At 37.4% G+C, this 21,860-nt stretch overlaps 3 protein-coding genes across 7 annotated transcripts in view; 1 reads left to right on the forward strand and 2 right to left on the reverse strand.

The window, feature by feature from the left end:
- SASS6 (SAS-6 centriolar assembly protein) overlaps positions 1-1,707 on the reverse strand; it is a 57,925-nt gene extending 56,218 nt beyond the window's left edge. The window contains exon 1 of one of the 2 annotated variants that reach the window (XM_086717665.1): positions 1,502-1,707. In XM_086717665.1, coding sequence (XP_086573791.1) covers positions 1,502-1,566 — 65 coding nt within the window. In that variant the 5' untranslated portion in view covers positions 1,567-1,707. The remainder of the gene's footprint in view (positions 1-1,501) is intronic. The other variant, XM_086717666.1, reaches the window with a different exon arrangement.
- Positions 1,678-21,697, forward strand: TRMT13 (tRNA methyltransferase 13). 3 transcript variants are annotated; one of them, XM_086717670.1, is made up of 11 exons: positions 1,678-2,053; positions 4,533-4,579; positions 4,668-4,734; positions 6,662-6,724; positions 6,917-6,986; positions 7,142-7,248; positions 7,596-7,767; positions 10,597-10,665; positions 15,647-15,721; positions 19,068-19,500; positions 19,804-21,697. In XM_086717670.1, exons 1-11 carry the CDS (start codon positions 1,907-1,909, stop codon positions 19,997-19,999), a joined length of 1,446 nt encoding a protein of 481 aa, XP_086573796.1. In that variant the 5' UTR covers positions 1,678-1,906; the 3' UTR covers positions 20,000-21,697. The 3 variants fall into 3 exon arrangements, with proteins under 3 accessions (XP_086573796.1, XP_086573797.1, XP_086573798.1); XM_086717671.1 differs by lacking the exon at positions 7,596-7,767 and having other exon boundaries at positions 10,593-10,665; XM_086717672.1 differs by lacking the exon at positions 19,068-19,500 and having other exon boundaries at positions 19,804-20,011.
- LRRC39 (leucine rich repeat containing 39) overlaps positions 19,627-21,860 on the reverse strand; it is a 29,580-nt gene continuing 27,346 nt past the window's right edge. For both annotated transcript variants that reach the window (XM_086717679.1, XM_025912140.2), the window contains exon 9: positions 19,627-20,279. In XM_086717679.1, coding sequence (XP_086573805.1) covers positions 20,224-20,279 — 56 coding nt within the window. In that variant the 3' untranslated portion in view covers positions 19,627-20,223. The remainder of the gene's footprint in view (positions 20,280-21,860) is intronic.

Here is a 21,860-nt window from a genome sequence, read left to right on the forward strand (position 1 = left end):
CTCTGTCTCTCTCTGTCTCAAAAATAAATAAACGTCAAAAAAAAAATTTTTTTAAATAAACGTTAAAAAAAATTTTTTTTAAAAAGAAAAAAAAGCAGCCATACAATTCTTTTTTTTTTCATTTTTTAATGTTTATTCAAAAGAGAGAGAGAGAGCAAGCATGAGGGGAGAAGAGGCAGATAGACAGGGAGACATGTGAAGAATCCGAAGCAGGCTCCAGGCTCTGAGTTGTCAGCACAGAGCCCCACACGTGGCTCTAATCCATGAACTGTGAGATCATGACCTGAGCCCAAGTCAGACATTCAACCAACTATACCACCTAGGCGCCCGCAGACAATTCTTAAATGAGAATGGCTGTGTTCCAATAAAACCTTATTTACAAAAACAGGTAAGAAGGCCACCTGGCCCATGGGCCCTAGTCCGCTAACCCCTGCTACAGGTGATAAGAATATATCAAAGGTTTCTAAACAAGAGAAAAGGTTGACAGTGTGTTTTGTTTTGTTTTTTTAATATTTCTGAGAGACAGAGGCCACCCAGATGCCCCACAATGTCTTCGTTTTTAAAACCTCCCATTTCCACACTCTAGTTTTCACATACACTTTCATTTCCTCAGCATAGGCACCTTATGTCAGTTTCACAAATGAGGAAACAAGGTTCAGAGAAGAGTCAACTAATGGGTTGTGGAACAGAGACAAAACTGAAATGTCTTGACTTCTAATCAAATCTGGTAAGTCCTAACAGCACCACTTCCTTTGTCAAAGTTTTAATTTTGCATTGATCTGCGAGACTGGCTTTTATTTCCTCCCCGACTGGACTTCAAGCTCCAGGAAAACAAGGAATGTTCTTCCTGGCCACTACGGCCCCACTACGCAGCAAGGTGTTTTGCCAATAAGCAGTATTCGTTGAATGAATAAATGAAATTTATAATTTTCCCCTCCTGTTTTCAGGCGACTAAATGTAACTTATTTTTAGTAACTAATGTGAAGAAAAGACAATACACCATAAAAACCTTTTTAAGCTGCAGCTTAAATTTACTTCCCATATGATTCAAAGGAGAGCGAAAAAAAGGGCTGGGAGCGAAGCCCTGAGTTCTAGAGCCGGCCGTGCCGTGAACTTGTTATGAGCCCTTGGGTAAATTATGTGTAAATTACTTCGCTTCTCCGGACAAAATTAACTTTCCGTCTCAAAAAGAGAGAGTAGGGCTATAATTTGCCACGATTCGGTTCAGAACTAAGTTTTGTTTTTTGTTTTTTTTTAATTAACTCGATGCGGATCAGGTTCCTATTTCCTCTATACCTCCCTTCTGCGCCGTCAGCAACGGCCAACTTGGTGAGAGAAGTTAACACTGGGTTCCAGCTGCGGTTCTCTCCGCGTCCTGAGACGCCCGCCGCTCACCCAATTGCAACTGGGTGCTCCCTGGCCAGAGCCGCCATCTTCCCCCCCCCCACTTTGGCCCGACCCCAACCGCCACCCGCGGGCACGGGGTAACGCGGAACCTCACCTCTCCTCGCAGTCTTTGCATTTCACCTGCAGCGGGACTAGTTCCTGGAACAGAACCTGGCTCATGTTGGACCGCTGCCCGTGCCAGTGAGCGGAAAAGTCCAGCAGGCCCAGCCCGCGGAACTAGCCGAAAGGCGTCCGGGTCCTGCTAAAATTTGAGTTTGGCGCTCGGCTTCCGCTGAGGAGGCGGGGATAACAGAAACCGAGGGAAGGTGCAGGAGATTTGGACCTCGTCAGCCACCATCAGTTTTTTCCGGTTTTGCAGGAGACGGCCGGCAGTTCCGGGTATTAGCCTGCGTGGCGGGACTCGCGGTGGCCATATTTGTTAAGGGAAGAGGACCCAAGGGAAGCGGAGAACTTTTCTTCCCTTCGCCTAATGTTTGCCATCCCAAACGAACCCTGAATTATGGCGGCTTCTGCGTCGACCCCCCACACGACTGACTTTCCAGCTGAGGGTCGATGCAGTTACTACGTAGAAAAGAAGAAGCGGTTCTGCAGGATGGTGGTGGCAGCGGGGAAAAGGTTCTGTGGGGAACACGCTGGAGCCGCGGAGGTCTGGTATTACCCTACCCTCTCGAGAGTTGGAAATAAGTTTCTTGGTCCGGCCCCTCGCCTCTGACAGATTTCTGCTGTCACCCTGGATATTCTAGATTTTCCTGTACTAAGCGCAGTCCTGCTCTCCCTAGGGAGCGATGATGAGTCTTAGTGAAGTGCAGTGGTTTCTTGTACTAAGTAGAGCAGCGCCAGTAGTAACCCGTTCATTTTGATCCTAACTCTTGGCAATACTAGATCTTAATTTTACTCCAGACCACCGTCTCTTACACTCCGCCCACTCTCCCCTTTCCTGAGGGGTAAAGGTAGTTTAGAAAGAATAGTGGTCAAAGATCCTAAGGTTTCACTAATCGTGTTCTGATTGTTTTGTGAGTGATAATCACTTCTTTGTGAATGCGGTTGAGAAACTTTTGAAAAAAATTTATTTATACATACGAGTCTTTAATTGTTGAAAACAAACTGATGGTTACCAAAGAGGAGATGGGTGAAATAGGTGATGGGGATTAAGGAGTGCACTTCTAATGAGCACCGAGTGATTAAAATAAAAACGTAAGAAATATTTCTTTAGAGTACAATCTTTTGAAAGTAACTTATAACTGCTGAAAGGGGTAAGGAAAGATTTAAAATCATGTAAGAATTGGCTCTTTTTCAAATCGGTAACAGGAAGGGTACAATTTTGTTTGATAATACAGTTATACATAGAATTGTACTGTCAAACGATATACAGTTGACCCTCGAACACGTATTTAAACTGCCCAGTCCACTTACATATTTAAAGATGAGATAAACATCCCTTGATCAAAAAATGGGATTTCTGATAGAAGAAAGTTTTGTTCTCACTCTGAAACCTTCTACTTCACCTTAATGAGACATCTGGAAGATGAATGCAGTTGGTGACATTAGTAGAATATGACTAGATCCTTACAAGCTGATTGGTATTCCTGGAGAGGAAGGAATGTTGTTATTGGTCCCTTGAAGAAAAATTGCAAGATAAGTGAAAACACTTTGCATGACACGATTTGGTTTTCAATGTGGCATCCTACTGAATCTGTGATTTATGATATAATGGGGTGTATGTTTCCATCTTTTTGTCTTAAGTATCATATGTAGTTGAGACCACTTGTACACATTTTTACCCACTGTTTGTTGTTGTTTTCTTAACCCACTGCTTCTTAACTGAAGGTGATTTTGCCCCCCAGCAGACTCTTGGCAATGTTTGCAACATTTTGGTTGTCACAACTGAGGAGAGTGTTCCTGGCACCTAATAGATAAAGCCAAAGATGCTGCGAAATATCCTATGATGCAGAGGACAGCCCCTCACAAAACGGAACTACCCAGCCCAAAATGTCAGTAGCGCCAAGGTTGAGAAACCCAGTTTCTAAACCCAAATAATAAAAGTGCTTTTTTCCCCCAACTCTATGGTTAGGCTTTGGGGAGTCAACGTAGAGTCTTCCCTTTTCATGGAGGTTGTATTTTAGAGTCAGCAAATAAGGAAGAATAATGCACAGTTTTTCAAAAAATATTGAAAAGTCTCTTAGCTTTCCCATGAAATTCAGTCATTTCATGGGTATACTGGGAGGCATTCATAACTGAAATAAACTGAAAAAAGAATTGTTAATAACAGTGAACAGTTAGCATTTACTATATGGCCAACGACATGCCAAGAAGTTTTTTAAATGTACTTTTAATATTAGCTCACTTAATTCTTACAAGCCTTAGGAGGTGAGACATACTCTCATCTTTTAGATGAGGCAATGAGCCTACCTCGGGTCATTGAGTTAGAAGTTGATAGATCAATATTGGCAATCCTATACTGACCTATGGTTTTAACTATTACACTATCCTGTTGCATACAGATTCATAAGAATATTGAATAGAATTGCTAGCACTATTAATTCTCCTTTGGTTTTTTTCTAGCACATGTAGTTAAATTCACGTAACTTAGAAACAAATGGGCTATAGCTCTGCTATACTGAAAACTTGCAAAGTCAGTAGGATTATGGCCACATACCAAATGGTTAAAATACCATATTTTATTGTTTCTAAGATAACTTCTTTTTCTCACATTTTAACATTTCTGAAATCAGAATGCACCTTAAAATCCATCACATGTCATATTTTAAATCAGCAGCAGATTTTTCTTCGGGGTGCCTAAAGTAATAGTGCAAATTATAGTCAGTGCTATTGTAGATTCAAAATTCCATAAGTAGATCTTCTCTATAACCTATTTGAAGTTATAAACCCTTGTTGTCCAAAGCAGTATTTGCTCATGTATACATAAACCAGCTATGTTGGAGATTTTTGTTGTCAAACTCTGTGACCTGATTTTGCCAGTGTTTTATTAATGTCCTTTTAAGGTTTCCTTACCTTGTTTTGGGAATGCATAAGCTTATGATTACACTGAAATTATATTTAGTATCTGTAAGCAACGAACGTGATATTTTTTTTATACAAATAAATACATCATTTTTCTTTATTAGGAAGAAAATGCTCGGAAGAGAATTCTGTGTCCTTTAGATCCAAAACAGTAAGTATGGGTCAGATAAGGGTTTTTCTATGCTAGAAAGATTAACTGTCACAAGTCTTATTTTAAATAATTTTCTCTTTAAATTTAGCACAGTATATGAAGATCAACTAGCAAAACATTTGAAAAAGTGTAACTCAAGAGAGAAGCCAAAACCTGTAAGTGTTTGGTCAGTAAAACTGAGTGGTGAAATGTGTGGTATATAATGTTTATGTGTACTTAGTTGATTACAAATGTGAATATTTAACAAGGCTCTGGCCTCAGGAGACTTGAATGTAGTAAATGCATTTGAGTATATATATAGACTATGAATCCACTTGTAGTCCTAATTCAGATAATAGAATTTTATGCAACAGGAGTGTCATTTAGAAAATAATTTCACAATTTATTCAAAATATTTAGTGCTTACTAAATTTATTTCAATAAAATATGGTCCCAGCCTTTAAGGAGTTTGAAAGTAAACTTGTAAATAAGGGATATTATTTAATAAGTTCAATCAAAGAAGTAAATATGTGATAAGAGCACAGACTTGTATAAAACTTAAAATTATAGCCAAGGGGTCAAGAAAAACTTCCCAGAGAGAAAAACACTTGAGCTGAGTCTTGATTTGGCAAAGAAAAGGAAGAGGAGTCCTTCTAGGTGGAAAGAACTGTATGTGCAAAGGCAGAAATTGAGAAACTACATTGAAACTTTCAAGGAACTTGGACTTTATTCTGAAAGATGTGGGGAACTACTGAAAGATTTTAAGCTAGGGAATGGAATGGCCATATTTACCTCTTACAAAACTTTCAGAGCAGTGTGGAAGGATGGCTTGGAATTAGAATGACTAGTTAAAGGCTGTTGCTGAAATCCAGGTGGGACATGATAAGAGACTAAATGAAAGAGAATAGAAAAGGGTAGAAAATAAATGCAAGAATTATTTAGGTAGCAGAATCAAAACTCAGTGGCTAAAAACTGAGAGTTGGATATGTGAGTCTGAAAGTCAGTAGAATCGTTAATTTGGAGGTCAAATACATACAGGTTATAGGCCTTGGATTTTTAAGTTACCCAGGGTAAGAGATTAGAAGGGTGAGGGAGGAACTTGTTTATTCCACAGATATTAATTGAACATTTATGCCAGACATTGTACCAAGCACCCTGGCTATAAGAACATTACAGTCTAGTGGGAGAGACAAAAAATACAATATTGTCTATGTTAAAATTGATTAAGTACAGAGTGCTATGAAAGAATAAAGGAGATGAACCTAATCCTTTTTTTGGGAGAAATAGGGGGTGAAAGAGATGGGGAAGGAGTCAGGAGGCTTCTCTGAAGGAGTATCACATATGAGACCTACAGGTCAAAGGAGAACCTGCCAGACAGGGAAAAAAACATATGTAAGGGCCTAGAAGTGAGAGAGCTGATAGCCTTGTCTGGGATTGGGCATTGCACGTGACTGGAGTATAGAATATAAGGGGAGAGCTGAGTAGAAGAGGAGACTCAAGAGGTAGCAGGTGATAGAGCATGAGACTAAGGACAGAACTATAGGTGACACTGACATTAAAGGGTGAGCTGTTCCCACCGTTTAATAAAAAAATTAAAGATATTTATTATATCACACAAAAATACATAAAATAGAAGAAACCAGACCTAAAGCTTTGTAATATCTATATCTTATCTGCTTTTGGACCTACTGCTTCTCTGCTGAATAGCCGTATATAGTTGGTACTTGGTTGTTTTTTACTCTTACACCATACGCAAAATTGACAACTTTCAGTCTATATGCTATAGACAGGTGAAAACGTTAACAAAAATTACTAATCAGTTTCTTTAGACTATACACATTTATTCAGATAACGACTCACTAGAATATAAGATCCATGAGGACATAGAGATTTTTGTTGTGTTCTCTGCTATGGTGAATCCTTGACACCGAAAGCAAATTAAGGACCGCAGTAGGTGCTCAGTGATTATTTTATTCCTAAATGGGAGAAAGGAAGGATGGCAGGTACAGGGTATGGGAAAAAGAGAAGTATCAGTTTTTCAGCTTAATTTTTGTGAGCTCTTCACATTAATAACAGTATTGTTGTGGTTTTGTTTTTATTAAGGACTTCTTTATTCAAGATATTAATGCAGGCTTAAAAGATGAAACAGAAATACCTGAACAATTAGTAAGTACTTGATTTAATATTTAATTTTAAAAGGTGTTTGTAAGCTGTCTCCACACTGGGAATAAGCTATGTTCCACTTTTTGTTTGGAATAAATTAATTGTTTTGAATTTAGAATGTATTTTTTCTATAGAATCCATATTATTAGTGACGGTTAGTTCCCAAACCAGCTCATACCCCATTCTTGTATATAGGTTCCAATTTCTTCTCTCTCTGAAGAGCAGTTGGAAAACTTAATTAAGAAATTGCGGAGAGCAAGCGAAGGTAAGTCTGCCTCCAGTTGCAAGTTAAAATTTTTGGAATAATTAGGTGCTTTATGAGTTGATACCAATGTGGTTTAAAAAATGTTACTACCATTGTTCAGAGCCCTACGGTTTCATGTTTGGTTGCTTAAGCTATTGTGCTTATATTTGGCACAGGTTTGAACTCTACACTTAAAGATCAAATTATGTCCCATCCAGCATTGCATGATGCCCTTAATGACCCTAAAAATGGTGATTCTGCAACCAAACACCTGAAACAGCAGGTATGTTTAGGCCATAGTAACTGTGCTAAAATTGGCCTTTTGTTCATTTGTCAAAAGCTAACATTCTTTCTAAATATAGTTATTAATGAGATTTTGTTTAGTTTATCTTTCAGAGTACAGAATCTTTCCATTTCAAAAATATGTGGAAACATATATTAAAAACTTTTGGCATGGATATGGTTCTGAGTACTGTGTTTTAAAAATCTTAAAGCAAGAGAAAAATTTTAAAGCCAAACAAAAATTACCAATGTGCACATGCTGCCATATGTAGAAATTACCTTGATGTTTTCCCCCTTGAGCCAAATGTGTTTGCTCTAGTTTATAAAATAATCTTGTGAAGTTTGCAGGCTTCTATTTTAGGTAACATTGAAAAATTAAAGTTACTTGGTCCAAGAAGATGTTTTGTTGAGTTTGGAGCAGGAAAAGGAAAATTGTCTCATTGGGTTGATATTGCCTTAAAAGATGCTGAAAAAGTTCACTTCATCCTAGTAGAAAAAGTGACCACGAGATTCAAGGCAAGTGAAACCATGACAGTATATTAATAACCAAGCTGCACTTTTCTTATTAAAAAAAAAATAAGAAAGAAAGAATGATACTGAGAAACATGTCGTTTTAAGAAAATGAATGTTTTGCCTTAATTTGATGTAGCTTTTTATTCTGATTATATTCATGACCTAAACTGAAGGTCATTTCTTAATCTAAATTTTGATAGTCCATTGAGCTGTGTTCTTAAAACCATTTGCAGAGATAAGAAAATATGTGGAAAGGGCCAAGCTCAAGCTAGGAGTTAAAAGTCTTGGGTCCTAACCTACCTGTGCCACCTACTAACTATTCATTCAGTAAACATTTACTGAACATACCATTAGGCACCATGATAGACATTGAGTGGAAGTCAAGACAAGTCCCTACGCTCTATTATTTATATTTAGAAAGGAAAGACAAATGAATTACAGAGAAGTATCAAAATATGAAAAAAAAACTGTACAAAGTACAGTGTAGGTTCAGAAGAGGGAGTGACATGTTTTATTTCAGGGAAGGGATGCAAATGGCTATATAGGAAAGGTGATGCCTGAGCTCTGTCTTGAAAGGAGAATCACATTTCCTAGATAGAGGGTTTAAGAAGCATTCTAGGAAGTATGAACAACGTAACCAAATACCTGAAACAACAGGGAAACATGGAAACATTTCTCTATGATGGGAATGCATGGTTCCAAGTAGAGTTCAGTGGTGATGAGATGGGAGAGGAGGGCTAGACTCTGGAAGGTGTCATATTTTATGCCAAGGGAAGGCATTTGACTTGAGCCAGCTACATGCTGGGGATACAGGGGAACAAGTTTATTTCTTGTCTTTGAGAAGCTTACATCTAGGGGGTAGACTTACGAGTATTTCGGTTCAGTTTGCTAATAAGCCTCTTACGATAATGGTGAGTACCAGAAGCCCTTAGGAGCATGAAGATAGAACACCAACCTTAGTGTAGTGTGGGTCACAGAAGGTTTCCTAGAGGAAACAACTGCTGAGAGGAGATTGAAAGAATATGTAAATGTAAAAGTTGGTGAAGAAACTAAAAGGGCTTTTTATTGTTTTGTTTTATTTTATTTTATTATTTTTAATGTTTATTTTTGAGAGAGAGAGAGAATCCAAAGCAGGCTCCAGGCTCCAAGCTGTCAGCACAGAGCCCAACATAGGGCATAAAGCCACAAACCATGAGGTCATGACCTGAGCCAAAGTCAGACACTCAACTGACTGAACCACCCAGGTGCCCCAAGAAAGGCTTTTTAAATTTTTTTTTTTTATTTTAATTTTTTTTTTTATTTATTTTTTATTTTTTTTTTCAACATTTATTTATTTTATTTTTGGGACAGAGAGAGACAGAGCATGAACGGGGGAGGGGCAGAGAGAGAGGGAGACACAGAATCGGAAACAGGCTCCAGGCTCCGAGCCATCAGCCCAGAGCCTGACGCGGGGCTCGAACTCACGGACCGTGAGATCGTGACCTGGCTGAAGTCGGACGCTTAACCGACTGCGCCACCCAGGCGCCCCTAAATTTTTTTTTTTTAATGTTTATTTATTTTTGAGACAGAGAGAGAGCATGAACGGGGGAGGGACAGAGAGAGGGAGACACAGAATTGGAAGCAGGCTCCAGGCTCTGAGCCATCAGCCCAGAGCCCGACGTGGGGCTCGAACCCACGAACCGTGAGATCGTGACCTGAGCCGAAGTCGGATGCTTAACCGACTGCGCCACCCAGGCGCCCCAAGAAAGGCTTTTTAAAAGTTCATCCTAGGGGCGCCTAGGTGGCGCAGTAGGTTAAGCGTCCGACTTCAGCCAGGTCACGATCTCGCGGTCCGCGAGTTCGAGCCCCGCGTCAGGCTCTGGGCTGATGGCTCAGAGCCTGGAGCCTGTTTCCGATTCTGTGTCTCCCTCTCTCTCTGCCCCTCCCCCATTCATGCTCTGTCTCTCTCTGTCCCAAAAATAAATAAACGTTGAAAAAAAAAAAAAAAAAGTTCATCCTAACAGTACCATTAAAGATATAGCAGAAGATTAATGAGAGATTAATGATAAGATTAATTATCCAGTAATTCAAGTAAGACATGAGCCAGAGCTGAGGCTGTTGCAGTAGGATGGAGAAGAGAAAAAAAGCGTGAGAAATGCTAAGTATTTGGAAGCAAGGAGACTTGTTGATTTATTAGTCATTAAGTATGAGAGAGGAGTTATTTCGGGTGACACTTTATGGCTTTAAGTGACTTGTGGTGCCTTTTACCTGAAATAGGGAATATACAAGGAGAAGAGGAAGAATAGGTTCGGAGAGAGAAATGATGAGTTTAGTTTTGATTGATTTTGCTGTTGAAGTAGAACTTTCTAGTTCACAACTGGGTATGTGCCTGGTGCTCATCAAAAAGATCTGGGCCACAGTGTAGATTTGGAAGTCATAGGCACATAGACATAGATCAGAATGGTGATTGTGATCTTTCAGAGAGAGTAAACGGAATGAGCCAAAAATAGTGTATTATGGGCTAGCAAAGGCAAAGGAGCTGGCAAATAACCTTAGGTTAGTCACTTAACATCTTTGAACCTTAGTTCCTTCATCAGTGAATTGGGACATTTTAGAGTTAAAGGAAATAATGATACATAAAAATTTATAAAATTTTCAAGGCTTTTAAAAATGTATGATACTGTTTTAGAGTTTTCATCAAAGAATATATAATCTTAAATTTTTTAATTAGTGATTCTGTTTTTTAAGTATTAAAAAATAAGATGGGAAATTATTTCCTCCAAATTTTGAAAACAAATAGAAATCTTTTTAAATATAAAAAACCATTGTTATGATAATGTTATTTTTGTGCAGGTAGATGGCAAACACAGGAAGAAAAATTCAGTGTTTGAGAGACTTCAAATTGATATTCAGCACTTGTGTTTGAGTAAGTTGCATAACTTTCAGTTGCTCTACCATAAATCATAGAAGTTTCAAATTCTGAGGGTTGCTTAGAAATCCAATCATGCAGAACCGTGCTTCAATGAAGACAAACTAAAATTAATGCGTTGTTAACATAAAATGTTATATCTAACATTTGAATGAATGTAAATTGAATTAGGGTTGGAACTTTTTTCCCTTTTTTTTTTTTTTTTTTTTTTTTTTTTTTTTTAAAAGAGAGCAAGCATGCAAGCGAGGGAGAGGGACAGAGGGGGAGAAAGAAAGAGAATCTTAAGCAAGCTCCATCCATGCTCAGCATGGAACCTGACACGGGACCCGGTCCCAAAACCCTCGGATCACAACCTGAGCCAAAATCAAGAGTCGGACGCTCAACCAACTTGAGCCACTCAGGCACCCCAGGGTTGGAACTTTTTAAAATGGGGTTTCAGTATCAATTAGAAATGAAGTGTCGTATTAGGAAAGAGTTTAAAAGTGTTAATAATATGTCCCTATATTATTTGTTTGTCTTGTTTAATTATGAGTCTGTTCATACCATACACTAGCCTTCTACCTATAATTAACATGACTTTACCTAAACTGTTAAAGAATTAAGGTAGTTCTTTGTCTAGCTGATGGCAAAAGATACTTCCTAGAAAGTAGCAAAGGAAATAATTCATCTCTGTGTATACAAGTCCCATTTTGTACACACACACACACACACACCCTTCAGTCCTACTCTTTGTGCCTTTCTGTACCTTTTTGTAGTTTTTCATATTAATATAGACATGTCCTAGTAACCTCTTCCATCCCACCAATTAATACAGCTTTGTGAAGCAACCCAGCATTTATATATAAATCACTGTATTTAAAATTATTTAACTGAGTATATTACTTTTCTAAAATTGAAAATTCTAGACAAGTTTTTATGGTGGGTGTTGAATTCTTATTAAGCATACTGAAAAGTAGCCTACCATATTTCTTAGTTTCTATATGACTATTCTGTGCCCACTCTGTGCCCCCATTCCATATTTTAAACCAAAATAAGAGAGATTAATAGGGAGCAAATATCTACAATCTAGTTCACTACTGCCCTTTTAGAATTTGTACCAGTTGAAAAATCTCTCTCCTGCTAAACAATGACCTACCTAAAAATATAGCCACCAGTGAAAATGTGAATCATATGGGCGCCTGGGTGACTTGGTCAAGTAAGTGTCTGACTTTGGCTCAGGTCATGATCTGCAGACTTCCATACTTTGGCTTTTTCTTAATTTTGAAAATAAAAGACTTAATGACACACTGAGAGGGATTAAAGGTAATTTTGAAATGAGAAGATGACATTCAGTTAGAGGACTTCTCTTCCTGGGGGCACGGTTGGAATTGACTATTCATCATTTTAGGGAAAGAGAAAGAACAGGAAGTTTCTATTGAAACAGTTCACCGGAGACATCCCCCCTTTGTTTTTTCTTCATTTATTGTTTTTCTTTTTTGGGCTTTTCTTAAACTTACATATGTGTGGTCAAGAGTCAAATAGTGCTACAAGTTCTTAAGTTTTTATAAAAACAGCACCAACCACTTCCTCCCTGCCATGGTTCTCTCTTTAAATCCAACCACATTTACCTCTTACAGGTGAATTTTTATATTTATCTCAAGTGTCTAACAACAGGCTTTTGTTTTTGCTGCTCCTTTTTTTTTTTCAACCATTATCTGCTGGTTTTTCCCAGTGGAAGATAAAGATTTTCTACTCCTGCCCCGCCTCAAGTGCAAACACTTCCCAATCCTCATATTTCTAATATGCACTAAAGATTAAATCATCATTTTTTTTAATCGCAGGAACATGTATTAAATTACTTTTTCCTGTACAGTTTTTTGTTGTTGTTGATAAATTAATAATTTATAATTTTGTTTACTTGGTCTTTTAAAAATGTATTTGTTGTAAGACATTCATCAAGTATTCTATTACTTTCCATCTTCCTAAAATAATTCTCCCCTGTATCCTTCAGACATGTTCTAGTCCAGACTGGATGCCCTCTGTTCTTGGCGCACAATGATCAGCATTAAAACTCTCTTCAGTCTCATCCTAGGGATTTCTTCGACTCTCTGGATGGGAATTTCTTTTTCCATATTTTTTCCCCACATCTTCCTCTGTTGAGTTACTCTTTCTTCGGGCAGAGCACCTCTTCCTATAGCTTCCTGAGAAACAATGCATTTGAGACCTTGCCTTGTCCGAAAATATCTTTTATTTTGGCTTACACTTGACTTGCCTGGGGATTTGTATTTCAAGGTTGAAAATCATTTTCCTTTAGAATTTTGAAAGTTTATTCCGCTAGTATTGTTTAAACATTCAGTGCCATTCTGAATCTTGTTCCCTTGTATGTGATCTGCTTTTTTGTTAAAATTTTATAGGCCCTTCTTTGTTGTCAGTGTTATGAATTTTCACAGGGATGTGCCTTCATGTGGTTATATTTTTATCCATTGTGCTGGACTCTTCCGTTTATAGCAGAGGTTCTCAACTGGAGCCGATTTTGTCCACCAGGGTACTTTGGCAATGTCTGAGACATTTTTGGTTGTCATAGCTGTGGGTATGCTGCTGGCATCTAATACAGGCCAGAGAGCTTCCTAGACCAGAGGCCTGCTAAATATCCTGTAAGGTATAGAATAGCTCCCCACAACAAAATTATTGGGGCCAAAAAGTCCATAATGCCAAAGATGAAAAATCCTGATTTAGAGATTCTAGTACTCTCAGCTTTCTGGGAAATTTCCTTGGCATTCTTTCTTTCATGATTTTCTCTACACCACTTTCTCTTTTCTCCCTTTACATAAGAATTCCTATGATTTGGGGTGCCTGGGTGACTCAGTTGTTTAGGCATCTGACTCTTGGTTTTGGCTCAGGTCACGATCTCAGATCATGGGTTCAAGCACCACATCAGACTCTGCAGTGGTGGTTCAGAGCCTATCTTCCTCTCTCTCTCTGCCTCTCTCGCATACTCTTTCTGTCTCAAAAATTTTTTTTTTCTCATGATTTAGCTATTAGACCTACTGGGATGGTTTTCTACTCCTCTTGAATTCTTTGTTTTATGTCTTTTGGTCTCTTTTCTATACTTTCTAAAATTTTCCCAATTAATTTCTCCTATCATAGTTTTCATTTCTAAGATTTTTTTCTTTGAATTTACCTTTATTATATCTTGTTCTTTTCTCTTAATTGCCATATCTTACCTTTCTGAGGATATTAATAATGGTTTTTAAGAATTATTCTCCCTTCATAATCTGCTTTCACCAATTTGCTCTTTTCCATTTGTTTTGGTCTGTCTCTTTCAACTTAGAGGCTGTCCTTAAACAGCTAGTGCTCCTTGATGGTATGTTCTTAGGATTGAGGGACTCAGAACTCCAAGTCCTCAGGTGGAATTGTTGACTCTGAGCTTCACTTTGGGGTGATCTGCCTAAGATGTGATCTTTCCTCTTGAGTTGGTCAGATTCCACAGAGGAGAATCTTCTGATCACCTACCTACAGGTTAAAGATCTGATTGCAAACATTCTGGGACCCAGTGGGGAAATCCATATGCACAACTCACTTATTCCTGCTCCTTTACCATACTTCAACTCTCAACTTCCTATTGTCCCTCAATCCACTGACCTCCTGATGCTCCAGAGAATTCATGCATAGTCTTCTACCAAGTGGGAAAGAGGTACTCACCAAGTAGCTATGAGGTGGGGATCTGACTACTTAAGTAGACTTTCCACCAACACTATTGTAGCTACTCAGCTCCACTTCCAAGGTACCTGATACCCCCAATTCTTAAGCCTTTTGAAGATTTGTGGAATAAATTTGGTTAATTCTCAGCCTTTCCCACTTTTGTCTCCTTTTGACCTCTTTCAGATTTTGTGAGTTTATACCTTTTCAGAAATCCTTTAATTCTCATTTTGGTAGAGTTTTGGGAGGGAGCAAACCAGATACTTGTATTCAATCTACCATCATTTCCCAGAAGTTCATCTGTTCTATTTTCCAAGCCCGAAGAAATAGGGGAGAGAGGAAATGAGGTAATTTTCAAGCATAAAGCAGAAGGGCTTTCTTAGACACCCTTTCCCTTCACCCTAACTGATGGTAAGTCTCTTGAACTATCTTAATTTAAACTTCTATCTTCCCTGACACAGGCAAACTATTCCACTTGGTACCAATTTCTCCTGGCATGTAATATAATACATTTGAAAGCAAGCAACAGAAAAGTTGAATTTACTAAGTACTTCCATTGGACTGTTCTACTGTACTAGGTGCTGTGGCTGGATTTGTAGTGGGAAGCATACTTTTCATTTTGGAATCTTAGAAAAAGGAAAATGAATGGGGAAAAAATGGAGGCCATAACGAATGTAGTACGTTTTACTGCATTACCTTGTGGGCTTTTTTTTTTTTTTTTTACTTTTTCAGGACTGTTATGAATATTTTCTTTTTTCAAAATAATGTGAAAAGCTTAAGAAAACATTTTATTTTTGAACATGAAGATATATTTAAAACTATATAACATAATACGGTTATAATATCGAATATAATATGTTATAATACATATTATTAATATATGTTTATCATGTGTATTATTTGTTCAAAATACATCTTCTAGCAGGGAAAGTTTTGAGTTCTTTTATCAATGTGTTAATAATATTTAGCAAAAAAAGGCTTCTACAGAGGAAAGTCCTGGGTCAGTATATAAGAAATAACGTTGGCCTAAGAGTCAAGAAACTTTAACTTGAGAGGAAAGGCGAGAGGGAAAGAAAAGGGAAGAAAAGAAGAAAGAAACTTTAATTCTAATTCTGGCTGGTATTTATCAGGTCACTACATCTTTGAGTCTCTCATTCATCAGCAATAAAGTGAAGTTTTTGTTTCAGTCTCTTCACGCCCTAAAATCTAAAGGTTCAAATTGGTTCTCTCTTTTAGAATGCCATGTGAATGCCTTATCTCAGAAGAGAGCTAACTCGGTTCTCATTTACTTTTATTACAGACAAGATTCCTTTGCTAAGCAAAGAAAAACTACCCGTGGTAGGAATTGGAAAGCATCTGTGTGGTGTGGCAACAGGTACGTAAACATACTAATGATGTTTACATACTAGACAAACACATTAAGTTTTAGCTTTATATGGTCCCAAACATTGAAATAGTCTCTTGAGTAGTTTATACCACTTATGCTTAAACTCATTAATTTTCATAGTAGCACTGGCCCTGTGTTATATCAAATATAGCATTTTCTTATTTATCTGCTCATTTTGGCCATTTGACAGGATGAATTAAGAGTTTTTTGTGTAAATACTGAGTCATGAGACTTTGGGTTATATTTCAACCGAAAAGGAAACAAATCATTTATGGAGACTGTATAATTCCACCCCAGAAGCTACTGAGTTTTTTGTTTTTGTTTTTTTTTAATTTTTTTTTTCAACGTTTATTTATTTTGGGGACAGAGAGAGACAGAGCATGAACGGGGGAGGGGCAGAGAGAGAGGGAGACACAGAATCGGAAACAGGCTCCAGGCTCTGAGCCATCAGCCCAGAGCCTGACGCGGGGCTCGAACTCACGGACTGCGAGATGGTGACCTGGCTGAAGTCGGACACTTAACCGACTGCGCCACCCAGGCGCCCCAAAGCTACTGAGTTTTTTAAGGAGTTGCTTGGGAAGGATTCTGAAACCTCTCCCACCAGAAGACGTTTATGTACCAGGATTCTGGGGAAAATGAAAAAAGAAATGCTAGGTAAAAAATCTAAGATCTTATCTTAGCACTTAGATCTGTCAGGTGTAGCATGGTAAAGTAGAAAGAGCATCAGATAGTCTGGGATTCAGCTGTGCTGTGTAACCTTGGCAAATTACATAACCTTTCTGAGCTTTGGTTATCTCATCTGTAAAACAGGAATAATAACATATAACTTACCAGGTTACATGTGAGTATCTGGCGCATATTAGTATTCAACGAGTGTTAACTACTGTTACGTCTTCTTCCTGGCTCCTGCTGATTTCCTCATCTCCCATCCGGGGATCTTGGAGCCTCCATAGAATGTTACTCAATTTGGCCAGAAATGGCTTTGAATATTGTATATCTGTGTTGTCCTTCATAGTTTTTAAGAGGACTTTCATGTACCTTATCTCATTTAACCCTCAGAAAAGCCTCTAAAGTAAGCCAACTCTATCCTGGGGAGGAATAAAAGCACCCTCATTTACTCTTACCCATCTAACTCAAGTTTCTCCAAAGTATAATCTATATTGGCCATTTTTCCTTGTTCCACACACTTTCCCCTCTTTTTTTAATAAATTCTGTTTTTTTAACGTTTATTTTTTTTTTTTTTGAGACAGAGAGAGACAGAGCATGAACAGGGGAGGGGCAGAGAGAGAGGGAGACACAGAATCTGAAACAGGCTCCAGGCTCTGAGCCGTCAGCACAGAGCCCGACGCGGGGCTCGAACTCACGGGCCATGAGATCATGACCTGAGCCGAAGTCAGACGCTTAACTGACCGAGCCACCCAGGCGCCCCCACTTTCCCCTCTTGATTCACTCTATCTGAATTCTCCATCACTCTACTGTCTTACTGAAAAATCTCTGCTGCAGTTGCTTGCCCTTCTTAAAATTGTTTCCTTCTCCTTTGTGATTCTTCTTTCTTGATTCTTCCCCTACATCTATGCCATTCTTTCTGGTTTTCTCATGGTCACCTTCCACTGCCTGTTCTTTAAATACTAATATTTGGACCCATTGGCTGCACACCTAATATGTCTTTCCCCTTAAAACTCTTCAATGGTTCCTAATACCTACAGCTTAAAGTCCAAGCTCTTTAACAGGACAACCTGCTAACCTAACTAACTAACCTGCTAACTAACTAACCTAACTAACTAACCTAACTAACCTGCTAACAGACAACCTGCTCTTTAACAGGACAACCAGGTCAGTGTGGCCTCTGCCTTCCAGCCTTTGCTAGTTCCTGCTTGCCCCTTTACTGGTCAGCAAATTAAAAGCCTGTATACTTTTCCCATGTACTGTACTGTGTCAATTTCTAATTTCCATAGTGTTTATCATCATTCCATCTGCATATCTCTACCTTATTGTGTTTCAATTTGTTATATAATAGCTAATTTAGTTAACTATGTTTAATTCTCCCACTGGACTGTGAAATTTTTGAGCACAGGGAATGTGCTAACACAATGGTTGGCAAATAATAGAAACAGTAAGCATTTGAGTGAACGAATAATCTTGGCCACCACTTTGCTGTGTGTTCTTGTCCCTTTCTTTGGTGTGTGGCTTTGTCCTTTAAGTTCTTTGTAAAGCAGAGGTTGAAATAGATTGTTAAAGCTACTTCTGATTCTAAAATAACTTCATTCTTTTAATAGTTTTTCTGGGTATTCACATTTCTGAAAATCATTTACTTAGGTCTAATACAAATAAAACAGTGACTGAATATATTTTGTCAGGAAATAATAGTTTATGAAATAATAGATTAGCTATCCCTTTCTCCCAATAATGTTTGTCGACTTAAACTCATATATTGAATTAAATTTACTAGTAAAAAAATCACTTAATAGTCACTGGTGACATCTTAGGGTAATACAATTTTAAAATATTTATGTTTCTGATTGACTAAGCACAGCATGCCAGTCTAATCAGACAGAAAATATGGGTTTCACAGCATAATTTTGGGGTCTTTCCAATATTGTCATCAGTATAGTGGTCTTCAGTGGGAAATAGTCTTACTCATCAAAAATCTATTTGTTTAGCTTTTAGGTTTAAAATTTTCATTTTAATTTGGAGTACATTCACCTCTAAGTTTATGTGTATAATCATCGTTACATCGCAAAGCTTGCACACAAAAGGTTCTCAGTAACTAACTGCTGAATTAATACATAAATACCTGTAAGGCTGCTCAGTGAGGCCTACTTTCCACAGTCTGACTCCCTCTTCTCAACTCTTCAGCTCATCAGCTTTTTCTGTGAACACCTTACATTTCAGGACTCACACCTAACATTAAATCTCACCAGATGCCTTACCCCTCAATTTTTTTCTTTGGGTTTCTTAAACTCAAAACTTTCCTGGAATGTAAGTGTAGATGAATAATTTTTTTCTGTACAAGTCATTTCCTCAGCTAGAGCAGGAAAAATGAGAGCCAGTTCAAGTAGTTGGACTAAAAGTTTTTACAAACTCTAGATCTTAAGCTTCAGACAGTTTTGGGGGGAAGTAGATTTTATGCAGAATAAGTCACCAGAGAAAATTAGATGCTAACAAGAACACAGGAAACATGAACAAATTGATAATTCATGGATGAATTATTACAAGTATAAACCTAAGTAGGTTTTATTGTTGGGATTTTAGAAGCCATACTGCTGAATAAATGTAAAAAATACTTATTTTTAAAGATGATGTGGTTTGGGGGGCCACATAATTGTGTTTGCAGATCTTGCATTACGATGTTTGGTTGAAACCTATGCTGCCAGTTGTGAGGAAAGGAATGAAGAACCTTTAGCCAAACGCAGAAAGAATGATAAAACAGACAAAGAAATTAACCCTTTGGCCAAGGAAGGAAATGAGAAAAATGTCCCAGAGAAGTGGACCCCTGTGGCTGGCATTGTTATTGCACTCTGTTGTCACCACAGGTGTGATTGGAGACATTATGTGGGCAAAGAATATTTCAGGGCTCTAGGCCTTGGAGCAGTGGATTTCCACTACTTCCAGCGAATGAGTAGTTGGGCAACTTGTGGGATGCGAAAAACATCTTTGGAAGCCTCCAACGTGACCTCAAAGAGAAAAGATAAGCACAGTGATGACAGTGAAGAGCATGACGATGGGGGATGCAGAATCACGGACGACAGCACTGAGAGTTTGCCTGGGTAAGTGACTACTTTGAGATGCACAACACTAAGGCAGAAATGTTTTGTTATTGCTTCAGGTTTTTTTTAGATAAATGTTACCAAGAATCTATTGATGAAGATGCATTTTACCATCCAATTTTAGAATAAGTTAAAATACACTTTTATTGTGGCATAAATAAAATGTATCTTGGAAACATGGAACATAGCACCTAGTATATCATGGGTTACTTAGCAACTTTTATCAATAAATAGAAGTGACTACAATAATTTTTTCATAAACTCCTACAAATTTTAATGATGTTTTGTGTTTATTCGATTTAGGCTCCTTACTGTTGAAGAAAAGAAGAAAATAGGGCATCTTTGTAAATTGCTGATTGACCAAGGCCGAGTCGAGTATTTACAGCAGAAAGGTTTCAGTCCTGCTTTACAGTATTATACAGATCCTCTGGTGTCTTTGGAAAATGTATTGTTAACTGCTTTACCAAATCATTCTTCATCACCAGAAACAAGTGCTTAATGGAAAAGAAATTTTGAACATCTGTCTTCCACCAAAAAAAATTTTTTCAATTGTATTTTTATATTCATGAAAATATAATTTACATAGCAGATAATGTGAACTTTAAAAAATGTTGTAGCCTCATTGAACTTTGGTAATAGCTTTGATTTTTACTTTAGAAGTACAAACATTGAGTTCACCAAATTCCCAAAGTAATTCTCTTCAGCAGGGCATCTTGAGTTATATTATCCGTCAGTATTCATAGAGATTGGTAAAGTAGTTGAACGGTTGACTTGGTTATCTGAAACACACATAACATATCAGTACACAACCAGCACACTAACTTTCTATTTGTATTAATTTTGGAAATTTTTTTCCTTGGTTTTATTCACTGCTCTTTAATTCTCAAGATGTAATGATCAATCATCAGTTCATAACAAGGGCCAATTTGAGAATTTGGTTTATGTATGGATTTTTTGTCCATTTAGATCTGGTAAGGATAATCAGTTGTGATTTTTTTCTAATGTAAACAAATTCAGAGATGTTCACAATTAATGAATTCACCTTCCGACTTCCAGAGCCATACCTGTATTTATGTATTAGCTGCATTTATCCATGACAAACAACAAAACTAAAGAGATGTTTTCAAGGGAAATAAGCTATTTCACTTCATTTTTTAATTGATTACCTAGTTAGAATTTCCAAAAAGATAAGATAAACCTCATTCACAAATTAAATTCGAATTTGCAGATAACTTCTGAAGTTAATTAGCTATCATATCTTTTAACAAAGACAGTTTTATACATATAAGTACAGCTATAAGTATATTCTCTCCTTTTGGGGAAAGTAATTTGGAATGAAGTGGAAATTAGATAATGAAACCAAAAACAACTTCACATGTAGGCCTCATTTAACTCGTAAGCAGTTTCTATGCACAAGCAGATATTAAACTGAACCTATGGTAAGGACTGTTACTCTCTTCATATTATTCTTGAATTATTTCTGCCTTTACTTGTAAAAATTGTCTTAATCATTGGTACCTTTGCCAAGACAAAGATCTGAATTACTAATTTGAGATCCTATAATGATATTCTTAGGTAACTTTTTTATCCTGTAAATAGATCTATGATTACATGAATTCTAAATTAGAAGCCTAGCCCATTTTTAATCCCTGGCCTTTCTACTTTAATCTCTTTTGTTTTCTGAGACTGCCTAGATTCAGATCCTACCCTACCACCTCAGGGTATGACCTTGAGCAACTGCTTAATCTCTTTGTGCCTCAATTTTCCTTTTTAAATGAGGGTGAAGATAATAATACTACCTACCTCAGGAGATTGTTGTAACAAATGAGATAACGTATGTAAAATGCTTAGAACAGTTCCAAGCACAATGTAAATACTCAATAAATATTAAGTGTTATAGTACTAATTCACAAATCTATTTTTAATAACAATAGGCAGGGTTGGTCTTATTATTTCTGCTTCAGTTATAACCTTTTTTCTCTTTTATAATTTTTATGCAAATATTATTAAAGTAAGGTAGTTGGATTATTTCTAAGTTAATTACTCATCTTCCCAAACAAAAGAACATAAATGAAAGTAATACATCATTCTATAATTTACATGATTTTACTGGATCAGGGAATGCTAATTTGTGTCTTACAATCTGTTTTGCATCATTGAACAATTTATGCCGAGAAATAAAAAATATTCTACAACAGGCATAATCTCAACTATGTGTCATAAAACATACATCCACACACATAAGAGTTATACTGATAACAGCCCTGCACGCATTTAACTTAATGATATGTTTCTGACAATGGTTCCAAGTACTGTATGCGCAGGTAAGTTTGTCGTTACACAAGCTATACGTGGAGATT

The sequence above is a fragment of the Puma concolor genome, chromosome C1 (assembly GCF_028749965.1).
Source record: "Puma concolor isolate L17-30 chromosome C1, mPumCon1.1.hap2, whole genome shotgun sequence".
Taxonomy (NCBI): Eukaryota; Metazoa; Chordata; class Mammalia; order Carnivora; family Felidae; genus Puma; species Puma concolor.